Genomic DNA, 23,111 nt, shown 5'->3' with positions numbered 1-23,111 from the left:
TCTATATTTTTTTCACCACCTAAAATCTAGATATCTTCTACACTGTTTCAAGAGACATCATTCCCAGGTTCTGCCTAGCAACAATATTACTTTTGGTTTTCCATTTTTTTGTCCTAACTTACATGTATGTTGCTCTGATTAAATCCCCTAACCAAAATCAGCTCAGACAATGAGTGGGGTAATTTGACTTCATCATTTTTAGAGCTTAGGATAGAAAATCATGTTAATAGTTGAATGCAAAAATCCATGGACAAAGATTGTTTCCTGGCTTTCTCTCTTGCCCAGTCACTCCTTCATTCATGCTAAGATAGCTCCCTTTTGTAGCCCAAGCCCACTTTCTTAGGGATATTGCCACCCTCATTGGAGGAACTTTCCCACGTCAATCATCAACACAATCTCTCCCAGATACAGCAGTCTGTGTTTTTTATGAACCACGCCACTCTGAACACAGTTGAGCAAATGTCCTTGTGGTAGGATCTTTTGGATATATGTCCAAGAGTGGTATAGCTGGGTCTTGAGGTGAATTTACACACAACTTCCTGAGGACTGCATGTTGATTTCCACATTGGCTGTACAAATTTGCACTTGTACATGTCCTTGCCACATATCCTTACCAGCATTAACAGTCCCTTGTATTATGGAGCTTAACAAATCAACAGGTATAAGATAAAATCTCAAAGTAGTTTTGATATTCATTTTCCTGATGGCTAAAGATGTTGAACATGTTCACGGTGGGTTTATCATCTTATAGTTCTACCAGCAATGGAAGAGGATTTCAGTCTCTTTACAGCCTCATCAATACTTGTCGTTTCATATATTTATGTGTATGAGTGTTTGCCTGCATTTGCTGCTGTCCTTAAAGGCCAGGGATTGATTGCTGGCCTAGGATGCTGTGTATTTTAGGAAATGTGTGTCCAGGGTGTGTGAGCCAGCCCAATTGTGAAGACCGGAGGACAACTTGCAGGGGTGAGTTCTCTCCTTCCATGTGCATGTGGGTTCCAGGGATGAAACTTGGGGTAGGTATGGCAGCAATCAGCTTTACTTGGTGATCAGGCTTGCTGGCCCTGCAGTATCTTCAGAACTTCCTTGTGGACCTTACTGGGTGTGGGGACTCCAAGGGTGTTCAGTGACCATCCAAATCTGCCTAGCCTCTCCACTCATTGCCCCCCACTGTAGGCGGCATAATAACCAGGCTAGCTTAATATGAAACAGCAAATTTTAATGAAGGGATATCTTACAACACCAGCGATCCAGTGATGAGCAGGAAATACAAACAAAGAGCTGCGGGGCTCATGCTCGCCAGATTTATAGGTAAACATTAGCCCAAGGCGAACACGCCCCCTAATGGGCTGGGCTTATCCCTACACCCCATCACCAGGAGTGTGGACATTGGTGATGTCTCCTGCCTCTGGACCGAAGTACCACTGGCTGCACGAAGGGGTGCCCTGGGCCTCTTCCCAGACTTCCTGGTTCATCAAGGCTGCCTCCTTGCTGGCCTGGGAAGAAAGCTCCATGGCCAGACTGAAGATCCTGTGGGCAGAAGAAAGAGAAGGGACAACTTCGCCTCTGGCCAAGAACTCTAAAGGAGATCTTAGAAAAACAAACTTGTTAGAGAAATAGGTTCTCTCCTTCCATACAGATCCTGGGGACTGAACTCAGGACACCAGACTTTCCTTGCTGGCTGATCTCAGGACCCTAATGGTGTCTTTGGAAGTCAACAAGGGTGGCTGCCAACTTGGGGGCAAGTGTGCATGTGTCCATATGGTGCTGCAAACAGAAGCAGGGCCTGTGTATACTGAGTTCCCTCCGTCCCCAGCTCTCCCTCTTTTGAAGGAGACAGCACCTAAGATTCCTAGGCTGACCCTAAACTGATGACCCTCCTGCCTCAGCCCCCAAGCATCTGAGACAGCTGACAGATCTGTGCCCCCAGGCCTAGCAGGAAAGAGCTGTGTGGTGAGCCTTGAATGCATCCTTCATCCTCCTGTTCACCTGGGACCTCAGTGTCCCACACCCTCAACAGTGGGCAAATTTGATGTGAGGAGACCTTGTTGGTGCCAAGCTAGATGTGAGATTCAGCCATTACCACATGGTCAAAGGCCAGGTGTCTGAAGACTTTAAGAGCCCCTAGAAGGAGGGCATGTGTCCAAGAGTGAATACCAGGTACTGCTCAGATACTGACTGGGAAAACTTGTGGCCATACAGTGGTCACAAGCACAGGGAGACATCCTCAGTCTATGCTCCATATGAGTGATGGCTGACCCATTCTGTAGGCCAGCGCTGGGTACGGCGCTTCAGAATCCCTGAGAACTCCTATGGGCATCTCCTTAAATGCATTTTTTTGGAGGTGGCCAAAATGGCCAAGCCTGCCTGATGACCTCAGTCTGATCCCTAGGGCCCACAAAGTGGAAAGAGAGAACAGACCCCAAAGCCGTCCTCTGACCTTTACACTCATGCCTTGGCATGCACATGCCCAAACATAAAAATACGTAAAAAAACAAAAACAAAACCCCAACACGTGTGATGTTCACACCTGCCATTCTAGAACTCTGCAAGCTGAGGTGGGAGGATTTCTGCACGTTCAAAGCCACACTCGGTGTTACAGATTGAGACCTTGTCTTAGAAAACACACAAAACAACAATGTCCCTCAAGAAACCACGAGACTGGCTAGGCAGTGATGGTGTGCAGCTTCACTCCCAGCTCTTGGCAGGCAGAGGCTGGCGAATCTCTGAGTTCGAGACCAGCCTGATCTACAGAGCGAGTTCCAGAGTGAGAAACTCTGTCTAGAAACAAAACAAAACATACAAAAAGAAACCCCCAAACATCCTGCTAAGACTGACTTCTGAATGACGTTTAACATGTGTTGAGCAACTGTCCGGCTCAGAAAAGGCTCTCTCTGTCCCCTGCTGACCTGGAGCTGCCCTATCTAGGGCATGAGACTGAGTGCGGGATGCTTTCCTTGCCCGTGGTGACCTCAGGTCTCTACGGTCCCCAGTCCTACTCTGCTGGACTCTGGCACAGTGTGAATTGATGGCTTCACTGCACCCAAGGTCCCAGTGTCTCAGAACTCAGAAGTGGGCTAGGAGTGGAACAGTGCTGTAGTAGTGAGGCACTCAATAGCTGAGTCCTCAAAAGCCCAAACAGTCTTCACCTGAGATAGCAGCTGGGTGGGGTTCCACCTCCAGCAGAGCTCTTGGTCCTTCTTGGTAATCAAGTCCCTGAGTTCCTCCAGCAGGTGTGACACCTGCGCGCTGGTGTCTGGCACCTGCCCGCTGGCATCCGGGGAGGAGATGCCCAGCTCGCCCAGGAGCTGCAGGGTGGTCTTTAGGGCCGGCATCAGATCATCTGTGGAGATACAGGCTGTTAGCAGAACTCTGGTGCCCAAAGCAGCAGCTGTTTGAGCTGTGCAGCGTTGGCTCTTCTCTCACACTCAGGGAACAGGGCCAAAGGGAGGGATCTTAGGAGATCTCACTCATCCCTGGAGTGTGGGTACCAAGTGCATGCTGGGAAGACAAACCCAGTGGGGAGCGCACAGGTGCTTCTGTGACTGCTGCCCAGGAGGCTCCTGTGGACCAGGGGAGCTGGGGCTTCAGGCTGCAAGCGGCTGCTCTGTTCTCTCACCCTCTGTCCTTCCACTACGAGCGACACGCAGGATGCACCTGCCAGATGTGGCTTGGACCTGCACTTCCTGGCCTCCGGATCTAAAGAGCTGAGGTTCTGGTATCTGTAGCAGCTGTGTGTCCCAGGCACAGACCTGCACCACACACAACCCAGCAAGGTCATGAGGGTTAAAGGACCTGTTCCTGCTGTGTCGTGTCCTCACCTCACCGTCAGTGCTGGGGTTTTGCTGGGTACAGACTTGCGAGGGGCAGTTTGCTAGGAGGATCGCTACAGCTTCCAGGCCAACACTATGCTCTTTTATGGAGCCAGGGTCTCACTGTGTTGTAGCTCAGGCTGGCCTGGAACTCACAGTCTCCCAAGAGTCAGACAATAAATGTACGTAGCCCAGGCAGAGTAAACCCTGTGCAGCTAAAAAGTCCTAAGGAGGATGTCTGCTCCAGAGAATCCCTCAAATGACCTCTCAACACCCCCACCCTGTTGGTAGGGCCCAGGGCTCAGGGCCGGTAGATAGGTCACCCTGCCCCCAGAGGACTCAGGGCCGGTAGATAGGTCACCCTGCCCCCAGAGTCTTCCAGCTGTGAGGTCCAGCGTGGGGTTGGAATCGTGACTCAGCTGCCTGTGTCCTACTTGGTCCACACGGGTTCCAACACCACCCCAGGGTAGAGGCACCTAGAATATGGTGCATGTGAGACTTGAGGCTCCTTCCTGCTGAGGCAATGCCACACAGCAAGGCTGTTCTTACCTAGGAGTTCCTGCCCACTTCCCTGCATGTGGATGCCCTGCACGGGAAGCTCATGTCGTGTGGCGTCCAAGGCTGTGGCCAGTGTCTTGTATTGCTCCTTGAAGCGCTTTGCTACAGCCTCAAGAGGGCCCAGCACCTCCATCTGCAGGCAGAAGGGGACACTGTAAGACACACCGCTCACTCGCACAAGAAGGGCCAGCTTCCAGGTAACAGGACCCTCTCTGACCTGCCCTGGACGGGGCCCTGTTGCTATGCTAAGCTCCACGGTGGGACAACATCAATGCTGGCAGGTGCCAAGTATTCTGCAGACTGTGTGGCAGAGACAGGTGTCCAATACACAGTACTACACTCGTATCAGGAGCCTAAGCAGGGCGGGCAGAATGTGAGTGGTGGCATCCTGATCCTGGCTCCCTCATGCACCCCTAGCCTCAGGAGCATGCTCAAACCCACCTGGGCATCCAGGATGGTAGCCAGCTCCTGATGCTTCTGCTGGAACAGCAGCTGGCGCCGCAGCTCCAGCACCCGCTGCTGTAGACGCTCCTTCTCATGGCATAAGGCCACCAAGTCCTTCTCAGCCTTCTCCTCCAGCACAGCCAGGTTGTTTTCCATCTGTGGGTCGCAAGACCAACTCAGGTGGGGTGGGGGAGGTGACAGAGGACACACGCTGTTTCGTGAGTCCCAGTTAAGCTCACCTTCACAGACAGCAGGGTCAGCAGCAGTGTCTGCGACTCCATCATGTCCATGGTCTCCTGTAGATCCTGCAAGGGTCTGGCTGTTCAATTCCCAGTAAGCCATGTTGACCTGGCTCTTCCGGGCATGGCAGAACCCCAACCTCTGTGCACTTTATAGGTTCAAATGGTGTCCACGGGGCTGAGGATGGAGTCAGGTCACACCTTGCCCAGAAGTGTATGGGTGTCTCCCCACTCAGTATATGGGCACACTGACCTGAGCAAGGACCCATGGACACCACAGCCCTAGCCTCCATCCTGGAGGACTGGCTGCCGGGAGTCAGACCTACCCACCGTCTGCTCCCCAGTGCTCACCTGTCTTTTCTGGGGAAGGTGTGTCGTTCCTTTTGGGCCAGTCAAGGGTACATGAGGCCCTGTGTCAAAAAAATGGTATGGTTTGGCTGGCTGAGCCCATAAAGATGCTTCCTTGCCTGGCAAGCCTGATGACGCGCTCGATCCCTGAACTCGCAGGAAGCTGGAGGGAGAGAACTCCAGAGTTGTCCTCGGACATCAAATGTGCCAAGGCATCAGGAACAAGAACCAATGATGACAAAATGACAAAAACAAAAACCAACAAACAACGTTCCTCAGCTTTGGTACTGCAGACCTCTGGGCCAACTAGATGCTAGCCAGGGGCATCCTGTGCACCAAGGGCCAACTGGCAGCTGTGGTTCATCCATCAGAAGCCAAAATCCAAATAAAATGTCTGCATACACCCTAACCCTAGTCAGTCCCTTTTGGTGAGCACCTGTTTAGGCCAGGCAGGTCCTGACTCCTGACTGGCCCGTCTTCAGGAGGTGCTCACGCCGCACATGAGAACATCCTAGCCAGGCCCATGTGCTGCTCTCATCCCCGCCTGGGAACAGAGAAATTTTTGTTCCTGTGTTTTGAGATAGGGTCTCATGCACACCCTGGTTCAATGGAGCCCACGTGGCCAAGGATGACTTTGAACTTCTGATCTTGCCACCACCTCCCAAGTGTCCAAATGTCAGGCACCCCATTGGTTATAATTTCTGTAGCATCCTAAACTGACAGCAAGTAGCAGCTCCTGGATCCGCAAGTAGTTCCGTGGACATATGGTTGGGCCTCAGACACTCTGCCTATGCTCCCATCACACACTTGAACCACATCCTTTCTGACAGAGACCCTTAATGCTAAGTTTTCACTCACAACCTGACACAATCTAGGATCACCGGGGAATTGAGGGACTTTTGGATCAGGCTGGACTGTGGACAGTCTGTGATGGGTTGTCCTGATTGCCCTGAGGGAGGCCTGGCAGCTCCTTCCCTGCTGCCAGAGTCCCACCCCTCCGACCCTAGCCAGGACTCACCTTTGACCTTCTGCAATGTGCTGGGCTTTCTTCCCTCTGGTGACTTCCCTCCAGCAGATACAGAAGCCTGTTATGTAAACAGACAGTCAGAGGTCAGGCCACTTGACCTTTGATGCATTTGCTTAAAGGTCAGACGGAGAAGCAGGAGTTTTGAGACTGCGAACACGGGAGAGTCAAACAGTGGACAGCTACGTTCATCAGACATGGGAATTAACGGCACACGTGCTGGACTGCCATCTCGATGGGTGTGTGTTTGCGTGTGCTGCGGAGGGGCTGGCGACCGACTTCCTATGGCACTCTCAGGATGCGCTGACTTCTACACAGGTTACTCTGGACTTCAGGAGACACTGACTTCTCCCTGGCCTCAGTCTACAAAGCTCACAAACAGCGCTGCACCACCAGCAGCAGTGGATGCCCAGCTGTCAGGTACAAGAAAGGCAAGGAGCACAGTGGGGGTTGTGTCGTGGTTCATTCTCATGCACCACTGGGTCTGGGGACCCCTCTGTAGGAAATAAGGAGGCAGCAGGATGGAACAGGAAAACTAAAACCTACTCCTTGTCAAAACTACCCAAGCCTATTCAGACTAGAGCAAAGAAGTTTTCCAAGCCTGAGGGTCACTCTGGGCAACTACCTGCAATGGCCCTAGGTGTCAGGCCAGCAGGCAGTAGACTCCACCCTGCATAGGTGCTGCCAGCCAGGCCCTCAAGGGCACGAAGAGAATCAGCTGTGAAGAACAAAGTGCAAGCTCTGCTTCTCGCCTGCCTGACAGTGGGGCTCTTGACCACCCTGGCCACGATCGCACAGGAACTGCTGTGGCCTTGGCTCCGGAACTCGGGGTCATCGTGCTCTACAACTGCTTGTGCCAGTGCCCTCCCCTCAGAACAATCTGCATAAGGGACCACACACTCACGCAGACCTGGCTACCCCGGGTGGTACAACAGCCAAGGGCTGTGGGGTTTAGGGTCAGATACTGAAGAACCCACAGTGAAGGTAACTGGACTGAGTGTGACCAGGAGCTGAAGAGTTGACTCGCTGGTTAAGAGGAGAACTTGGATTCAACTCCCAGCAGTTGGGCCAGTGTGTAAAGGTGCTTGCCACCAAGATTGCCAAACCAAATTGATGCGCAGGACCCATGTGGTGGAAGGTGAGAATCAATTCCCACAGGTTGTCCTCTGATAACCATATGTACAGTTGGCCCGAACCCTTCTCTAATGAATAAAAATGTAGTTAAGTTTTTAAAAAGTCACCATGAATCTCATTATTTGTACACTCAATTCCAATTAAAATGTTTCAAAAGCACACCCCTAAGAATTCCAGACTAGCCTTGGTTTACGAGCTACCCAAGCAGCACAGAGATCTGATCTGGGCTCCAGGAGAGCCATCATTGGGGTAAGTGAGTGCAGCAGCAGCCCGGAACAGGGAACTCAGATGTTCCTCATCCCTCCTACACTTCCTGGTCATCCTGCAGGGGCTATACTGCCCAATACCTCCTCTCTCTTTCTATCCCACCCAGCTTGCATCCAGAACCCTCCCCACCCTGTTTGCCTCCCTCCCCTCTTTGGCCACATAACATCTCCCAGCTCAGCCTGTTCGGGCGCTGGGACCGAATCTGAATCGGGAGGGCAACCAGGAGGGCAGCAGTTCCTTTGTTTCAATAGCCTGCCTGCAGCAAGCAAGGTAGGCCCTTTGTTTACGAGCTATCCAAGCAGCACAGAGATCTGATCTAGGCACCAGGAAAGCCATCACTGGGGAGTGACATCAATGGGAAGGTACATCAGTGGGCAAGGAGACCTGATCCTGTAAAAGAAGATCCATAGGGGAGCATTCGGAGGAAGAGATGGGCAGGCACCAATGCAAGAATTCACCCAACAATCTGAAACAACATGAAACCACCAGAACCCAGCGACCTCACAACAGGAGGACATGAACACCTTAATCAAGAAGAAGTAGAAAAAACTGACTTTATGAAAGTGATAGAGGCCCTTAAACAGCATGTAAAAAATGCCCTTATAGAAATGGATGAGAAGTATAACAGAAAGTTTGAAGAATTGAATAAATCAGTGAATGCTACCCTAGGAAACCAAGGAAAAACAATTAAACAGATAATGGAAACAGTTCAAGACTTGAAAACTAAAATGGAGGCAAAGAAGAAAACACAAACAGAGGGCCAGCTGGACATGGAAAATCTAGGTAAACAAATAGAGACTACAGAAACAAGCATAACCAGCAGAATACAAGAGATAGAAGAAAGACTCTCAGATTCTGAAGATAACATAGAGAAAATAAACGCCCTGATCAAAGAAAACAGCGAGTCCAACAAACTCTCATCACAAAACATTCAGGAAATATGGGACACAATAAAAAGACCAAACCTAAGTATAATTGGAGTAGAAGAAGGAGAAGAAGTGCAGCTCAACGGTCCAGAAAATATATTTAATAAAATTATAGAAGAAAACTTTCCCAACCTAAAGAAAGATGTACCTATGAAGGTTCAAGAAGCATACAGAACACCGAAGAGGCTGGATCACAAAAAAAAAAAAAAACATCCCCTCACCATATAATAATCAAAACACAAAGCATACAGAATAAAGAAAGAATATTAAGAGCCGCAAAGGAAAAAGGCCAAGTTACTTATAAAGGTAAACCTATCAGACTTACACCTGACTTCTCTATGGAAACCATGAAAGCTAGAAGGTCCTGGATAGATGTACTGCAAAAACTAAGAGACCATGAATGCAAGCCCAGACTACTATACCCAGCCAAGCTTTCGTTCACTATAAATGGAGAAAACAAAATTTTCCAGGATAAAAACAAATTTAAACAATACATAGCCACAAATCCAGCCTTACAGAAAGTAATAGAAGGAAAATCACTAACCGAGGAGTCCAACAATGACCACAATAACTCAGACATCTAGAGACCCTTCACCAGCGCAACTCAAAGAAGGGAAACACACAAACTCTACTACTAAAAAAGTGACCGGAGTTAACAACCACTGGTCATTAATATCACTTAATGTATAGGGCTCAACTCACCTATAAAAAGGCACAGGCTAAGATATTGGATAAGAAAACAGTATCCAACATTCTGCTGTTTACAAGAAACACACCTCAACCACAAAGACAGGCATCTACTCAAGTAAAGGGTTGGGAAAAGGCTTATCAAGCAAATGGACCTAAGAAACAAGCAGGTGTGGCCATACTAATTTCTAACAAAGTTGACTTCAAACTTAAATCAATCAGAAGAGATGGAGAGGGACATTTTATACTCATAACAGGAACAATTCATCAGGATGAAGTCTCAATCCTGAATATCTATGCCCCTAATATAAAAGCACCCACATACGTAAAAGAAACATTACTAAAACTCAAGGCAGCCATCAAACCACACACACTAATAGTAGGAGACTTCAACACTCCTCTTTCACCAATGGACAGGTCAATCAGACAGAAACCTAACAGAGAAATTAGAGAATTAATAGAGGTAATGAATCAATTGGACTTAACAGACATCTATAGAATATTCCACCGAAATAGGAAAGAATATAACCTCTTCTCTGCAGCTCATGGAACCTTCTCAAAAATTGACCACATACTCGGTAACAAAGCAAACTTCCACAGTTACAAAAAAATATTAGTAACCACCTGTGTCTTATCAGATCACCATGGATTAAAGTTAGAATTCAACAACAATGCTACCCCCAGAAAGCCTACAAACTCATGGAAACTGAACAGTCAACTACTGAGCCATACCTGGATTAAGGAAGAAATAAAGAAACAAATTAAAGTCTTCCTGGAATTCAATGAAAATAAACAAACAACATACTCAAACTTATGGGACACGATGAAAGCAGTCCTAAGAGGAATGTTCATAGCACTAAGTGCCCACTTAAAGAAAACAGAGAAAGCACATATTGGAGACTTAACAGCCCACCTGAAAGCTCTAGAAAAAAAGATGCAGACTCACCTAGGAGGAGTAGAAGACTGGAAATAATCAAACTGAGGGCTGAAATCAACAAAATAGAAACACAGAAAAAATCCAAAGAATCAATGAAACAAAAAGCTGGTTCCTGGAGAAAATCAACAAGATTGATAAACCCCTATCCAAACTAATCAAACGGCAGAGAGAGAATATGCAAATTAATAAGATCAGAAATGAAAAGGGGGACATAACCACAGACACAGAAGAAATTCAGAGAATCATTAGATCTTACTACAAAAGCCTGTATGCCACAAAATTGGAAAATGTAAAAGAAATGGACATTTTTTTAGATAAATACCATATACCAAAGTTAAACCAGGACCAGGTGAACAATCTAAACAGACCTGTTGTTCGCGAAGAATTAGAAGCTGTTATCAAAAACCTCCCTACCAAAAAAAGCCCAGGACCAGATGGTTTCAATGCAGAATTCTACCAGAACTTCCAAGAAAACCTAATACCTGTACTCCTTAATGTATTTCACAACATAGAAACCCAAGAGTCATTACCAAATTCCCTTTATGAAGCTACAGTTACTCTGATACCAAAACCACACAAAGACTCAACCAGGAAAGAGAATTACAGGCCAATCTCACTCATGAACATCGACTCAAAAATCCTTAACAAAATATTGGCAAACCGAATCCAAGAACACATTAGAAAAATTATTCATTATGATCAAGTAGGCTTCATCCCAGAGATGCAGGGCTGGTTCAACAAACGAAAATCTATTAATGTAATCCATCATATAAATAAACTGAAAGAAAAAAAACCATATGGTCATTTCATTAGATGCTGAAAAATCATTTGACAAAATAAAACATCCCTTTATGATAAAAGTATTGGAGAGATTAGGGATACAAGGGTCATACCTAAATATAATAAAAGCTATATACAGCAAGCCGACAGCTAACATCAAATTAAATGGAGAGAAACTCAAAGCTATTCCATTAAACTCAGGAACACGACAAAGCTGTCCACTCTCACCATACCTCTTCAATATAGTGCTTGAAGTTCTAGCAATAGCAATAATACAACATAATGGGATCAAGGGGATTCGAATTGGAAAGGAAGAAGTTAAACTTTTGTTATTTGCAGATGATATGATAGTGTACATAAGCGACCCCCAAAACTCCACCAAAGAACTTTTACAACTGATAAACACCTTTAGTAATGTGGGAAGATACAAGGTCAACTCCAAAAAATCAGTTGCCCTCTTATACATAAAGGATATGGAAGCAGAGAGGGAAATCAGAGAAGCTTCACCTTTCACGATAGCCACAAACAGCATAAAATATCTTGGGGTAACTCTAACCAAGGAAGTGAAGGATCTATTTGACAAAAACTTTAAGGCATTGAAGAAAGAAATTGAAGAAGATACCAGAAAATGGAAGGACCTCCCTTGCTCTTGGATTGGGAGGATCAACACAGTAAAAATGGCAATTCTACCAAAGGCAATTTATAAATTCAATGCAATCCCCATCAAGGTCCCATCAAAATTCTTCACAGATCTTGAGAGGACAATAATCAACTTTATATGGAAAAACAAAAAACCCAGGATAGCCGAAACAATCCTATACAATAAAGGATCTTCCGGAGGCATTATCATCCCTGACTTCAAACTCTATTACAGAGCTACAGTAATGAAAACAGTGTGGTACTGGGATAAAAACAGAAGTCGACCAATGGAATCGTATAGAAGACCCGAATTTTAATCCACAAACCTATGATCACCTCATTTTCGATAAAAGAGCTAAAAGTATACAATGGAAGAAAGAAAGCATCTTCAACAAATGGTGCTGGCACAACTGGATGTCAACCTGTAGAAGAATGATATAGATATAGATAGACCCATATCTATCACCATGCACAAAACTCAAGTCCAAATGGATTGAAGACCTCAATATCTGTCCAAACACACTGAACCTGATAGAAGAGAAAGTGGGAAGTACCCTCCAACAGATGGGCACAGAAGATCACTTCCTATGTGTAACCCCAGCAGCACAGACATTAAGGGCAACATTGAATAAATGGGACCTACTAAAACTGAGAAGCTTCTGTAAAGCAAAGGATACTGTCACTAAGACAAAAAGGAAACCTACTGACTGGGAGAAGATCTTCACCAACCCTGCAACAGACAAAGGTCTGATCTCCAAAATATATAGAGAACTCAGACTTTAAAATGCTAATTAACCCAATTAAAAAATGGGGCACTGAACTGAACAGAGAATTCTCAACAGAAGAAGTTCAAATGGTCTAAAGACACTTGAGGTCATGCTCAACCTCCCTAGCAACCAGGGAAATGCAAATCAAAACAACTTTGAGATATCATCTTACACCTGCCAGAATGGCTAAAATCAAAAACACCAATGATAGCCTTTGCTGGAGAGGCTGTGGAGGAATGGGTACTCTCCTCCATTGCTGGTGGGAATGCAATCTTGGGCAACCACTTTGGAAATCAGTGTGGCAGTTTCTCAGGAAATTCGCGATCAACCTACCCCTGGACCCAGCAATACCACTCTTGGGATTATACCCAAGAGATGCCCTATAATATGACAAAAGCATTTGTTCAACTATGTTCATAGAAGCATTATTTGTAATACCCAGAACCTGGAAACAACCTAGATGCCCTTCAATGGAAGAATGGATGAAGAAAGTATGGAATGTATACATATTAGAGTACTACGCAGCGGTAAAAAACAATGACTTCTCGAATTTTGCATGCAAATGGATGGAAATAGAAAACACAATCCTGAGTGAGGTAGCCTAGACCCAAAAAGATGAACATGGGATGTACTCACTCATAATTGGTTTCTAGCAATAAATAGGGGTCACGGAGTCTACAATTGGTGAACCTAAAGAATCTAAATAAGAAGGTGAACCCAAGGAAAATCATATAGTTATCATCTTGGCTATGGGAAGTAGAAAAAATTGCCGGGGAGAAAATTGGGATCTTGGGGGTGGGGTGGGATTGGGGTAAGGAATGATGGGCAGAGAAAAGTGAGAAGGGGAGGATGGGGGAAACTTGGGGAAACAGGATTATTAGGATAAAGGAAGGTTGGATAGGGGAGCACGGAAGCACAATTCTTAGTTAAGGGAGCCACCTTAGGGTTGGCAAGAGACTTGAACCTACAGTGGCTCCCTGGGGCCCAAGGCAATGTCCCCAGTTAGTTCCTTGGGCAGCTGAGGATAGGGAACCTGAAATGACCCTATCCTATAGCAATACTGATGAATATCTTGCATATCACCATAGAACCTTCATCTGGTGATGGATGGAGATAGAGACAGAGACCCACACTGGAGCAGTGGACTGAGCTCCCAAGGTCCCAATGAGGAGCGGAAAAAGGGAGAAGATGAGCAAGGAAGTCAGGACCACGAGGGGTGCACCCACCCACTGAGACAGTGGGGCTGATCTATTGGGAGCTCACCAAGGCCAGCTGGACTGTGACTGAAAAAGCATGGGATAAAACCGGACTCTGAATATGGTGAACAATGAGGGCTGATGAGAAGCCAAGGACAATGGCATGGGGTTTTGATCCTACTTCATGTTCTGGCTTTGTGGAAGCCTAGCCAGTTTGGATGTTCACCTTCCTAGACATGGACGGAGGGGGGAGGACCTTGGACTTTCCACAGGGCAGGGAACCCTGACTGCTCTTTGGACTGGAGAGGGCGGGGGTGAGGAGTGGGGGAACGGGGAGAAGGGTGGGAGGAGAGGGAGGGAAATAGGAGGCTGCGAGGAGGCGGAAACTTTTTTTGTCCTTTTCTCAATAAAAAGAAAGAATTCCAGAATAAAAGGGGCATGTGCCAAAGCCAGATGCCACCCTCACACATCATACACGAAAGCCTGTCAGAACCCAAGAAGAATCACAGGGTTCAGGTCTTGAGACCCCCATGCCAGCACGTCCCTGACGCTGACGTGGGAGCCCATGCAGTCAATCCCCAGCAGGTGCTGGGCTCTGGCACATGAAGGCCTGGGCTCCATCAACAGGTCTGGGTACACATCTGACTGCTGTTGGATAATCTTTTTGTACGCTGTAAAGATGTGTCTCTGCCCAAGGCACCTTCTGATTGGTTAAAAAGAACCTGAAAGACCAATAGCTAGGCAGGAGAGAACAGGTGGGGCTTCCAGGAGAGAAGGGAACTCAGGAAGAATCAGAGGCTCTCATAATTAAGCCAGGGAGACGCTGAGGGAGTCAGCAGTACAGAGAGGTAAGGAGCCACATGGCAGAATGTAGACTAATATAGACGTGGTAATTTTTTTTAAGACAGATTTTTCTGTGAAACAGTCCTACTGCCCTGGAAATTTTGACCAGGTTGGTCTTGAACTCACAGAGGTCTGTCTGCCTCCTAAATGTTGGGATAAAAGGTGTGTGCCACCACCACCACCCGCCAGAGCTAGTTGGGAACAAGTCTAGACTAAGGTCAAGCTTTCATAATTAATAAGAAGTCTCTGTGCCATCATTTGGGAACTGGCAGTCTAAAGAAGGTCTAACAACAGATGACCAACAATCGCGGTTGGACGTGGTTGCCCTGTCTTTAATTCCAGCCTTTAGGAGGTACAGGGGTGGATCTCTCTATCTCTCTAAGTCCCGGCCATGTAGGAATATGTAGAGAGACACTGTCCATAAAAGAAAAAAGGCAGAAAAATCCATAATGGTCTTTTATTTGGGGGGGGGGGGTGAGATAGGTTTTCTTTTGTATTTTAATAATAAAGACTGCCTGAAGATCTGAGAGTAAAACAGTCCCACTGGTCAGCCTTACAGACCAGGTTATGGTGTCACACACCTTTAATCCCAGCCCTACAGAGGAATAAGATGGGGGAGACAGTTCTCAGACATAGTCTCATTCTGAGAAATCTGGAGGCAGGATCGCCATTTCAGACTGAGGGAGAGGCAAGAGCCAGTGGCTGGCTGTTTTGCTTTTTAGACCTTCAGACTGAAACCCAATTTCTGACCCTGAGCGTTTATTAATCATGCTTCAGGGTTTCTCTGTGCAACAGCCCTATCTCTCCTGGAACTAGCTCTTGTAGACCATGCTAGCCTTAAACATACAGAGATCCGCCTATGCCTGCCACCACCGCCGGGCTGGAATATTGATTGGTCTTTTGAAAGCAAATTCAGAACTTGTGCTCAATGACACGAGAGCTGCTGCCTGTGGCTGTTGACAACAGGCCACGAAAGCCAACCACTGAAAACCCTGACTCACTAGCGAGAAAATGTCCAAGGTAGAACATGTAACAAACAAACCAGCAACAAAATGAGAATTTAACGGCCAACAAGCAGGGCTGTGTGGTGTGTAGTCTGGCAGTCACTTTGCAAGTCTGAAGACCTGAGTTTGAATCCCCAGCATCTACACAGAAACAAATCCACTGTTGGGCCCTAAAGCCCCACCAAGGAGAAGGTCGCCAAGAGACATTCACAACTCGGTTGATGCAATAGCAAGAGGAATTTTTATTCTGCCGCGGCAGAGGTCCCCCAGCCTCGAGAAGAGAAGGACGACTGCTTTGTCTATTACAAGCTCTTTTAAAGAAAAAAAAAAACACAAAATCAGGGAGGGGGAGTACAAAATCAAAGGGAAAGCCCAAAAATCATTTGTCTACTATTTTGATTAGTTCATTTAATGGTCAGCTAACTCTACTTAATCAATGTTGTAACAGTTACAAGGAAGAGCCTTGATCAATGTTATGGTTACAAGGAGGAACCTTGATCAATGTTATGGCGGTTACAAGGTCGTCTCACCCCAGTTCCAGGGTCCGGGTCTATACAATGGAGATGGAAAGTACTCAAAGCGCTCGTGCACGTGTTGTTGGTTACCAGGGCCCTGGTTCTGAGGAAGGGGGGTGCAGTAGTGCTAAGGTGCCTCTAAGTCTTTCACCACAAGAACCTCTCACCCTAGCAAGGGATGAGGAACACAAAAGGATCCCAAGAGCTGGCAGTTCAGTGAAATCCTGTCACAAAAGAAAGATTTCACTCTGGCATCCATCCATGTGTACATGCATGGTTGTACAACCTGCAACACACACACGTACACACACACACACAAAAATAACAAAGACCAATGCAGAGCAATGCCCACCACCAACTGCCTTGGAGACACCTACTGAAGTCACAGAAGTGTGCCTGGGAGAAACGTGAAATGGTGTAGCAGTTCAGGAGGAATGGGAGCACACAGCACAGCCCGAGCACCCCTTATCCACAACTGAAATCTGAAACTCAAGATCATCTGCCCCACACTCAGGGAAAGGGCTGCTCAGCTGGAAGTGGGCTCCACTCAGGACCAGCCCTTCTGAGATCCATTCAGCCTCAGGAGAAAGCAGCAGGCTAATGTTACCATGACAACAGACACTCAAGACTCCAGCCAGACCAAGGTCACCTGATGGGGTACCAGAACCAAAATGCCTTGTATAAACACATGGGGGCACTGTGGCCAAGCCTTCAAGGTGGCAACAGCCACAGGGTGAATGGAAGCAGGGATAAGTAGCTTGGGAAAGCTGTCTGCAGGGTGATGTGAGAATCCCTTCCCTTAAACCAGATTTCCAGTCACAGCTTCAGGAATCCTGGGAACCCTCACCACACTTCCTGGGGCACAGGCCAGGCAGATGGGAAATTAACCTTCTGATTGTCATAAACCAAGCCTGTGCTCAGCAGTCCTGCCTGGCCGTGACAGACAACCTGGAACTGGATCCTGTGCTCCAGGGATGTGTCACCACAGGGATGAGCCTGCAGCTGACCCCAACATGTTTCCCCCATTCTTGCAATGCAGTGCAGCTTTTGGGGCCTCGGGAAGACCTGCCAGCCTTGCTTATTGACAGCTGAAAAAGTATCACACAGGAAGATGCAGAAGTGAACGTCGCCCCTGCCAGCTGTGCCTGTGGCCCACACCGAGTGCCGCTGCCACTGCCCATCACTCAGGAGCCTCCTGGGTGTGAAGGGATAGTGCTGGAGGACAGATCTGACAGAACAGAGGCCCTCAAAACAGGAGGGGCAGAGGAGGTACATACGACTGATGGACACTGGTGTCACTCTCACCAGAGACTCAGGACTGTGCCCAAAACCTGGAGGCGGCAAAGGCCCCAATGGTGTCTTCCAGGATCGGGCTGCAGCTGCCACGTGCCCTCCACCCACTCCTAGTGGCTCCAAGAGTAAAAGACTCCATTACCTTCTTAGTTTTCTTCTCATATTGCAGGTATCTGGACTCAACCACTCTTCCTCCTGCAGACGACACAGTGTGTAGTAGGAGCTGCGGGCTGCATTCCTGCCACCCAGCTCCCAGCCACCTGGCTAGCTTATGCCCCAAAATAACAACACACAAATTGTATTCATTTAAACACTGCCTGGCCCCTTAGCTCTAGCTTCTTACTGGCTAATTCTTACATCTTGATTACCCATTTCTATTAATGTGTGTAATCCCAAGGTACGCTTACCAGGAAGATTCTAGCCTACATCCATCCTGGGTCAGAGCTTCATCGCGTCTGCCCTGGAGAGGAGCAGCGGCATGGCCTCTAACCTCACTTCCTCTTCCTCCCAGCATTCTGTTCTGTTTACTCCCCCCACCTATGTTGTAACCTATCAGGGCCAAGCAGTTTCTTTATTAATTAACCAACAGTGTTTGTTAGAGAAGAGGAATGCTGCAGCATGAAGACATAGAGCATGAGCAGGACCCCACAGTGGAGAGCCGGGGCCAATGACAGGAAAAGCACCAGCCTTACAGCCCGATGCAGACTGGCTCCTTCAGTCTCCCCAGTATGCACATGGCAGCTACTGCAACTAGTACCTTCACAGGACACTCAGTGTCCATAAGACACTGATGGAACGTCTCTTGTATGTGGGTCCTTGGAGTAGGAGCAAGTGCCAAATAAGTTCAAAGATAGAAACATTCTAGACCGTGAAAGCCAGGGGCCAGTGGGATGGCTCACTGGGTGGAGGGCTTGAAAGCAAGCCTGATGACTTTGGTTCAACTCTCAAGAGCCTTCCTCTGACCTCTATATGTGCACCTTGGTATCCCCCTCACCTTCAGTAAATAAGTGCAATTTTTTTAAAAAAAGGAACAGGAGAGATGGCTCAGTGGTTAAGCGCTTGTTGCTCTTGCAGAGGACTGGAGTTAGGGTCCCAGCACCCACAGGGATGCTTGCAACTGTAATATCAGTTCTGGGAGATTCAACACTCTCTCTGGTGTCCAAGAGCATCTACATTCATGTGCACACCCCCCTCCCACCTACCAAAACACAAAACAACAAATCCCACAGCATTTTGGGTCTATCCCTCTCTGGTGGAGTCCATCTCTGTTTGTGCTTCAGTACAGTAAAGCTGGGCTGCCCACCGTGGTCTTAGTATTCCCACCTTCCTATCTTTAAATCAGAGGGATAAAGATCCACTCCTGTAACCCTAGATGATGTTAACTGTTGTGAGGGAATGGCCGTGCTGGCATGGATTTGGGGGTTCTCGCTGAGATCCCGCAGAGGCTCTGAGAGCATAGGTAATGGACGTAAAAGGCCAAGTCAGACTCTGCTTGGGGCTTTTGCCAGGAAAAAGCTTGGAAAATGCAGCCCAGATGTAGGAATCTGACCCTGGTTCAGTTTAAACATGTTGAGCCTGCAGCCAGGACAAACAGGCCCACTGGTCTATGTGCCCAGGCCAGCTCTCAGACCCTGCATGCCAACCATGGAAGACTCCAGATTTCTCATTACAGCTGGTCTGTGGTCGTTTGTACCTTGACCACTCATGTTTCTCAATTAAATGAAGCTAGCAGATTAAAAAGTAACAATAAAGTTAAAGACAGGAGAAGAGCCCACAGCAGCCCAGGGGCAGGGAAGCTGGGGCACACGTGAGCCGCGTCAGACTCTGTACCTTTGGGTTGGGGAGGCCTATGTCCATGCTCTGTCCTCACCACCACTCCAGCCTTTATCACGGGTGGACCCTCATGAGACTCACGCACAGATCCAGGCCCCCTTGGCGGTGGCTGGGGCATCTGGCCTGGCCAGTGTTAACAAAACCAGGCAGCATGCAAACATGTCATAGCTTACACACAAAACTGCCAGGCTGGGGCCACTCAGTGGCACGGTGCTCAATTGGCACAGTGAGGGCCCCAATTCTACTTCTGCCATCGCAGTAAACAAACAAACAAAATATCTGCTGAGGATATAGGTCAGTGGTTAGGCGCTTGCCTAGCAAATGTGGGGCCCTGGGCTCCATCCCTAAGACCAAACCCCAAGCCCCAAACCCAACCAGGTCCAGTGATCACTGTCAACCCTGAGGGTCCGAGTTTAGTCCTCTGGACTCCTATGGTGCAATGAGAGAAACAACCACCGAAATTATGCCTAACCCCCATGTGTGTGCCACATGTGCTACCTGCCCCACACGAAGTGTAACAAAAAAAAGGAGCCTATGAGGCTGAGGAGTACTTGCTCTTCCAGCACCCACACCGGGCAGCTCCACAGGTTTCTGAAGGAACTTGGATCTGTGGCCTGTGCACATCTAGAGCTACACTTTCGAGGGACTTCAACTCTCCAAAGGACAACTACAGTCACAGGACACCTCAGGGACAAAGACAACCCCGAGTCCCCAAAGGCATGCCACTGAGCAGTGGAAGTTTCAGACTTGTCTCTGTCTCCCCTGCCCCCAAGAAACCCCTTTCATGAACTAGATGGCACCCTGGAGGTTGAGGCAGGAGGATCAGGAGCTGACCGGCAACCTGGGCTCCATGAGACTTTCTCAGAGAACAGTAAGGTTCAACATGTAAGGCACTTGCTTGCTGCCCAGCTTGATTGATGACAAATTGACTCCCACAAGTTCCCTTCTGACTTCTATACTCATGATACAATATGCACACCCCTCCAAAGAGATCAATACACGTGTAATAAAAAAATTGAACAAAAATCGTTGATGAAGACAAAACAAAACACTTTCCTTAAAGCGCTCACCTTGTACTCTTCTTCCTTTTGTCTTGGGGACACCAGTGGCTGCGGGCTTCCTACAAGAGAGAAGAGAGATGTGCTATTCATCCATCTACAAGATCTGCAGAGGCCAGAGCCACCTTCTGTCAGCTGCAGCGGGGCATGTGAAGGTCGTCCCTAGACAAGCAGGAGGTGGAACCCCCACAAGACCAACTTCCTCCTGAAGGCAGTAGAACACTGGCCCACAGGGATCAGAGCTTCCCGACCAGGAAGATCCCTGTCTCATCAGGCTGGTGTGACAATAGCCAGAGAGGTGGGACGGCTTCGGAAGGGCTGGGGCTGAGGATTTGCAAGCACAGGGGCTGGAGAAGACAGGAGGGAAGAGTCCAATGGTAAGGATGAGATGGCAGGTTGGGGAGAGGACGGTGACACAGCCTTTCTCTGCAAAGTGTCAGTTTCCTAGGCTCCCCGGTCACTGTCATGACCAGCAACTCCTCAACTTTGCTATTCTAGTACCAAAGTTGACAGACACAATGCGTGGGCCATGTGGCAACAAAACTTTGCTGACATAGCACATTTTGGGTCACACATCGCTCATATGTCACCAAAAAGTTGTATTCTCTAACAATTTTCATTTTTATTTATTCTGTGTATGTCTGTGAGTGCAGCTGTGTAAGTGCCACCAACTGTGCGTACCGTGGTGCCTCCAGAGAGGTTAGGGGACAATCTCAGCATAGGTCACGTTCCACCTTCTCATCCACGGCTGCGTATACCAGGCTAGCCAGTCCTCACCCCTGCAGACTCTCCTGTTTGGCCTCCCATCTCCCTGTAGGGTGTGCTGGGAGTGCAGGCACTACTGCATCCAGTTTCTACGTGGCTTCTGGGGACCCAAACTCAGGTTGTCAGGCTTGTTCAGTGATAATTAACACACACACACACGCACCCACCAAAAGGGTCTCACGCTACAGCCCAGGCTGGCCCAGAACTCATCATCTTCCTACCAGGGCTGGACAGACAGTTTGCAGGATAAAGAGTTTGCTGCTCTTGCAGAGGACTTGAGCTCAGTCCCCAGCAGTCCAGCTCTGGGGGTCTTAAGCCTCTGCTGCTGGCTTCTTCCTGAAGCCTACAGATGGTAGGGGCTTGGCTTTGGAAAGCAGGGCAGGTGCGCCTGCTGTGGTCCCTCAGGATGCCCCGGGGTCTGCCCATCAATCACGGAGGCCTCAGCAACATGGCCTTGACCTGACCTGTGCCCATCACTACCCGTGTAAAGAGCTGGAAGTCTGAGGTGTAGCGCTGGTCAGGAGGCTCCACCCACCGGCCTCTTCTCTGTAGCACTTCAGCCTTTTAAATCTGATGCAGTATGTGGTGCTCACGTCCTCTGACACACGGGAGGGCAAAGGATGACTTTTGTAGTTGGGTCCTGGGAATCCTGAGGCTATGAGGCTTGGTGGCAGCACCTTTACCTGTGAGTAAGGAAGCTGGCCTGGGGCCGCGTGTGGTGGTACAAGTCTATAAGCTGCAGAGGCAGAGGCAGGTGGACCTCATTGGGTCAAGTGTCTAAGTGAGGGGCCTACTTATCATCTCTCAGCATCCCAAGTGCCTGTCACAGAGCCAGCCTGGCAGGCATACCCTGCCCCTACCCTGAAGTTCCCCAGCTTCTCTTTTCTATATAACTCAGCCATTTTGTCCACTTGGTCTGTATGTTTCTAGTGCTCTCTTTGCTCCCTCTCTCTCTTCTCATGGCCTGGTTCAGGCTGCTGGGCAGGTTCAGTATGGACTCTTCCTGATGCCTCTGGCTGTACTTTCCCTCATATCTACAATAAACCTTCTGCTCAACCATATACGTTGGAGCAGTCATGTCCTCATTTTTCTTTTCTTTCTTTACTTCTTTTCTTTCTTTCGTTACTTCTTTTCTTTCTTTCTTTCTTTTTCTTTCTTTCTTTCTTTTTGAGACAGGATTTCTCTGTGTAAAAGCCTTGGTGAGAGCTACCTGCCTCTGCCTCCCCAGTGCTGGGATTAAAGGCCTGCAGCACCACTGCTGGGCCACATCCTCATTTTTCATTCAGATCTCTGTGATCTGTGAGCTGGAAGCTCACAGGGTCTCCACAGGGAGTTCTGTGACAGTGTGCTAGTATTCTTTGACTTATTAAAATATTCCTTTTAATCGTCTTACATTCACTAGCATTGGTAAGCTGTAACTAACTGGATAAAATACATGCCTAAATTTAGCTTATATGTCCAGTTTAAATACACCAGGTAATGGTGCCCAATTCTCAAGTGCCTTTACAGATCTGAGAATATGGCAATTTAACAAAAGTGCTTCTAACACAGACATGCCAGCTCCCATGGCACCTATAGCTCCTCCAAGAAGATACATGGTTACAAAGATCTTCCGCCTTGAGGCTTGCCTTTGGGTTTTGCAAAGACACCCACACACCAAAAAGCGGCCTTTTACCTCTTCAGCTTCCTGGATGCCACCCGGGGACTCAATCTTCTCATCCTGCCATGACAGGTGGACTAAATCTTCCCCCCACAGGAAAATCTTGGGGCCTCTTGTACCCAGCAGCTAACGGCAATCACTGCCTCCAGGCTGATGTTCTCCGAGGACTAAGGAGAGACTTGGGATTGCCTGTGTAGCTAAAAAAGGTGTCTCATTTTTGCCCATTTATCCCCTTAGATCTGTCTAATGGCATTTGGTGACTTAGGGTACTGTTCACTTATTACTTCATCCATTGCATTTGACAACTTAAGGTACTGGTAGCTCATTACTTCATTTGAAGTTTCCTGCTAAAATACAAACAGGTGTGCCTCTTTCAAGGCTT

At 47.9% G+C, this 23,111-nt stretch overlaps 1 protein-coding gene across 8 annotated transcripts in view; it reads right to left on the bottom strand.

The window, feature by feature from the left end:
- Nucleotides 1-1,237: 1,237 nt before the first annotated feature.
- The window catches only part of LOC142837328 (HAUS augmin-like complex subunit 8), a 114,470-nt gene continuing 92,596 nt past the window's right edge, over nt 1,238-23,111 (bottom strand). For 5 of the 8 annotated variants that reach the window (XM_075952369.1, XM_075952366.1, XM_075952367.1 and 2 more), the window contains 9 exons: nt 20,317-20,366; nt 17,556-17,608; nt 6,420-6,486; nt 5,405-5,463; nt 5,054-5,119; nt 4,812-4,970; nt 4,362-4,503; nt 3,150-3,343; nt 1,238-1,530 (listed from right to left, as the gene is read on the bottom strand). In XM_075952369.1, the coding sequence (XP_075808484.1) occupies nt 1,372-1,530; nt 3,150-3,343; nt 4,362-4,503; nt 4,812-4,970; nt 5,054-5,104 (705 nt within the window). In that variant the 5' untranslated portion in view covers nt 5,105-5,119; nt 5,405-5,463; nt 6,420-6,486; nt 17,556-17,608; nt 20,317-20,366 and the 3' untranslated portion in view covers nt 1,238-1,371. The remainder of the gene's footprint in view (nt 1,531-3,149; nt 3,344-4,361; nt 4,504-4,811; nt 4,971-5,053; nt 5,120-5,404; nt 5,464-6,419; nt 6,487-17,555; nt 17,609-20,316; nt 20,367-23,111) is intronic. The other 3 variants (XM_075952371.1, XM_075952372.1, XM_075952373.1) reach the window with 1 other exon arrangement.

This window comes from Microtus pennsylvanicus, chromosome 18 (genome assembly GCF_037038515.1).
Source record: "Microtus pennsylvanicus isolate mMicPen1 chromosome 18, mMicPen1.hap1, whole genome shotgun sequence".
Taxonomy (NCBI): Eukaryota; Metazoa; Chordata; class Mammalia; order Rodentia; family Cricetidae; genus Microtus; species Microtus pennsylvanicus.
Note: the sequence above shows the minus strand (reverse complement) of the source record. Positions and strands in the feature narration are given on the sequence as shown.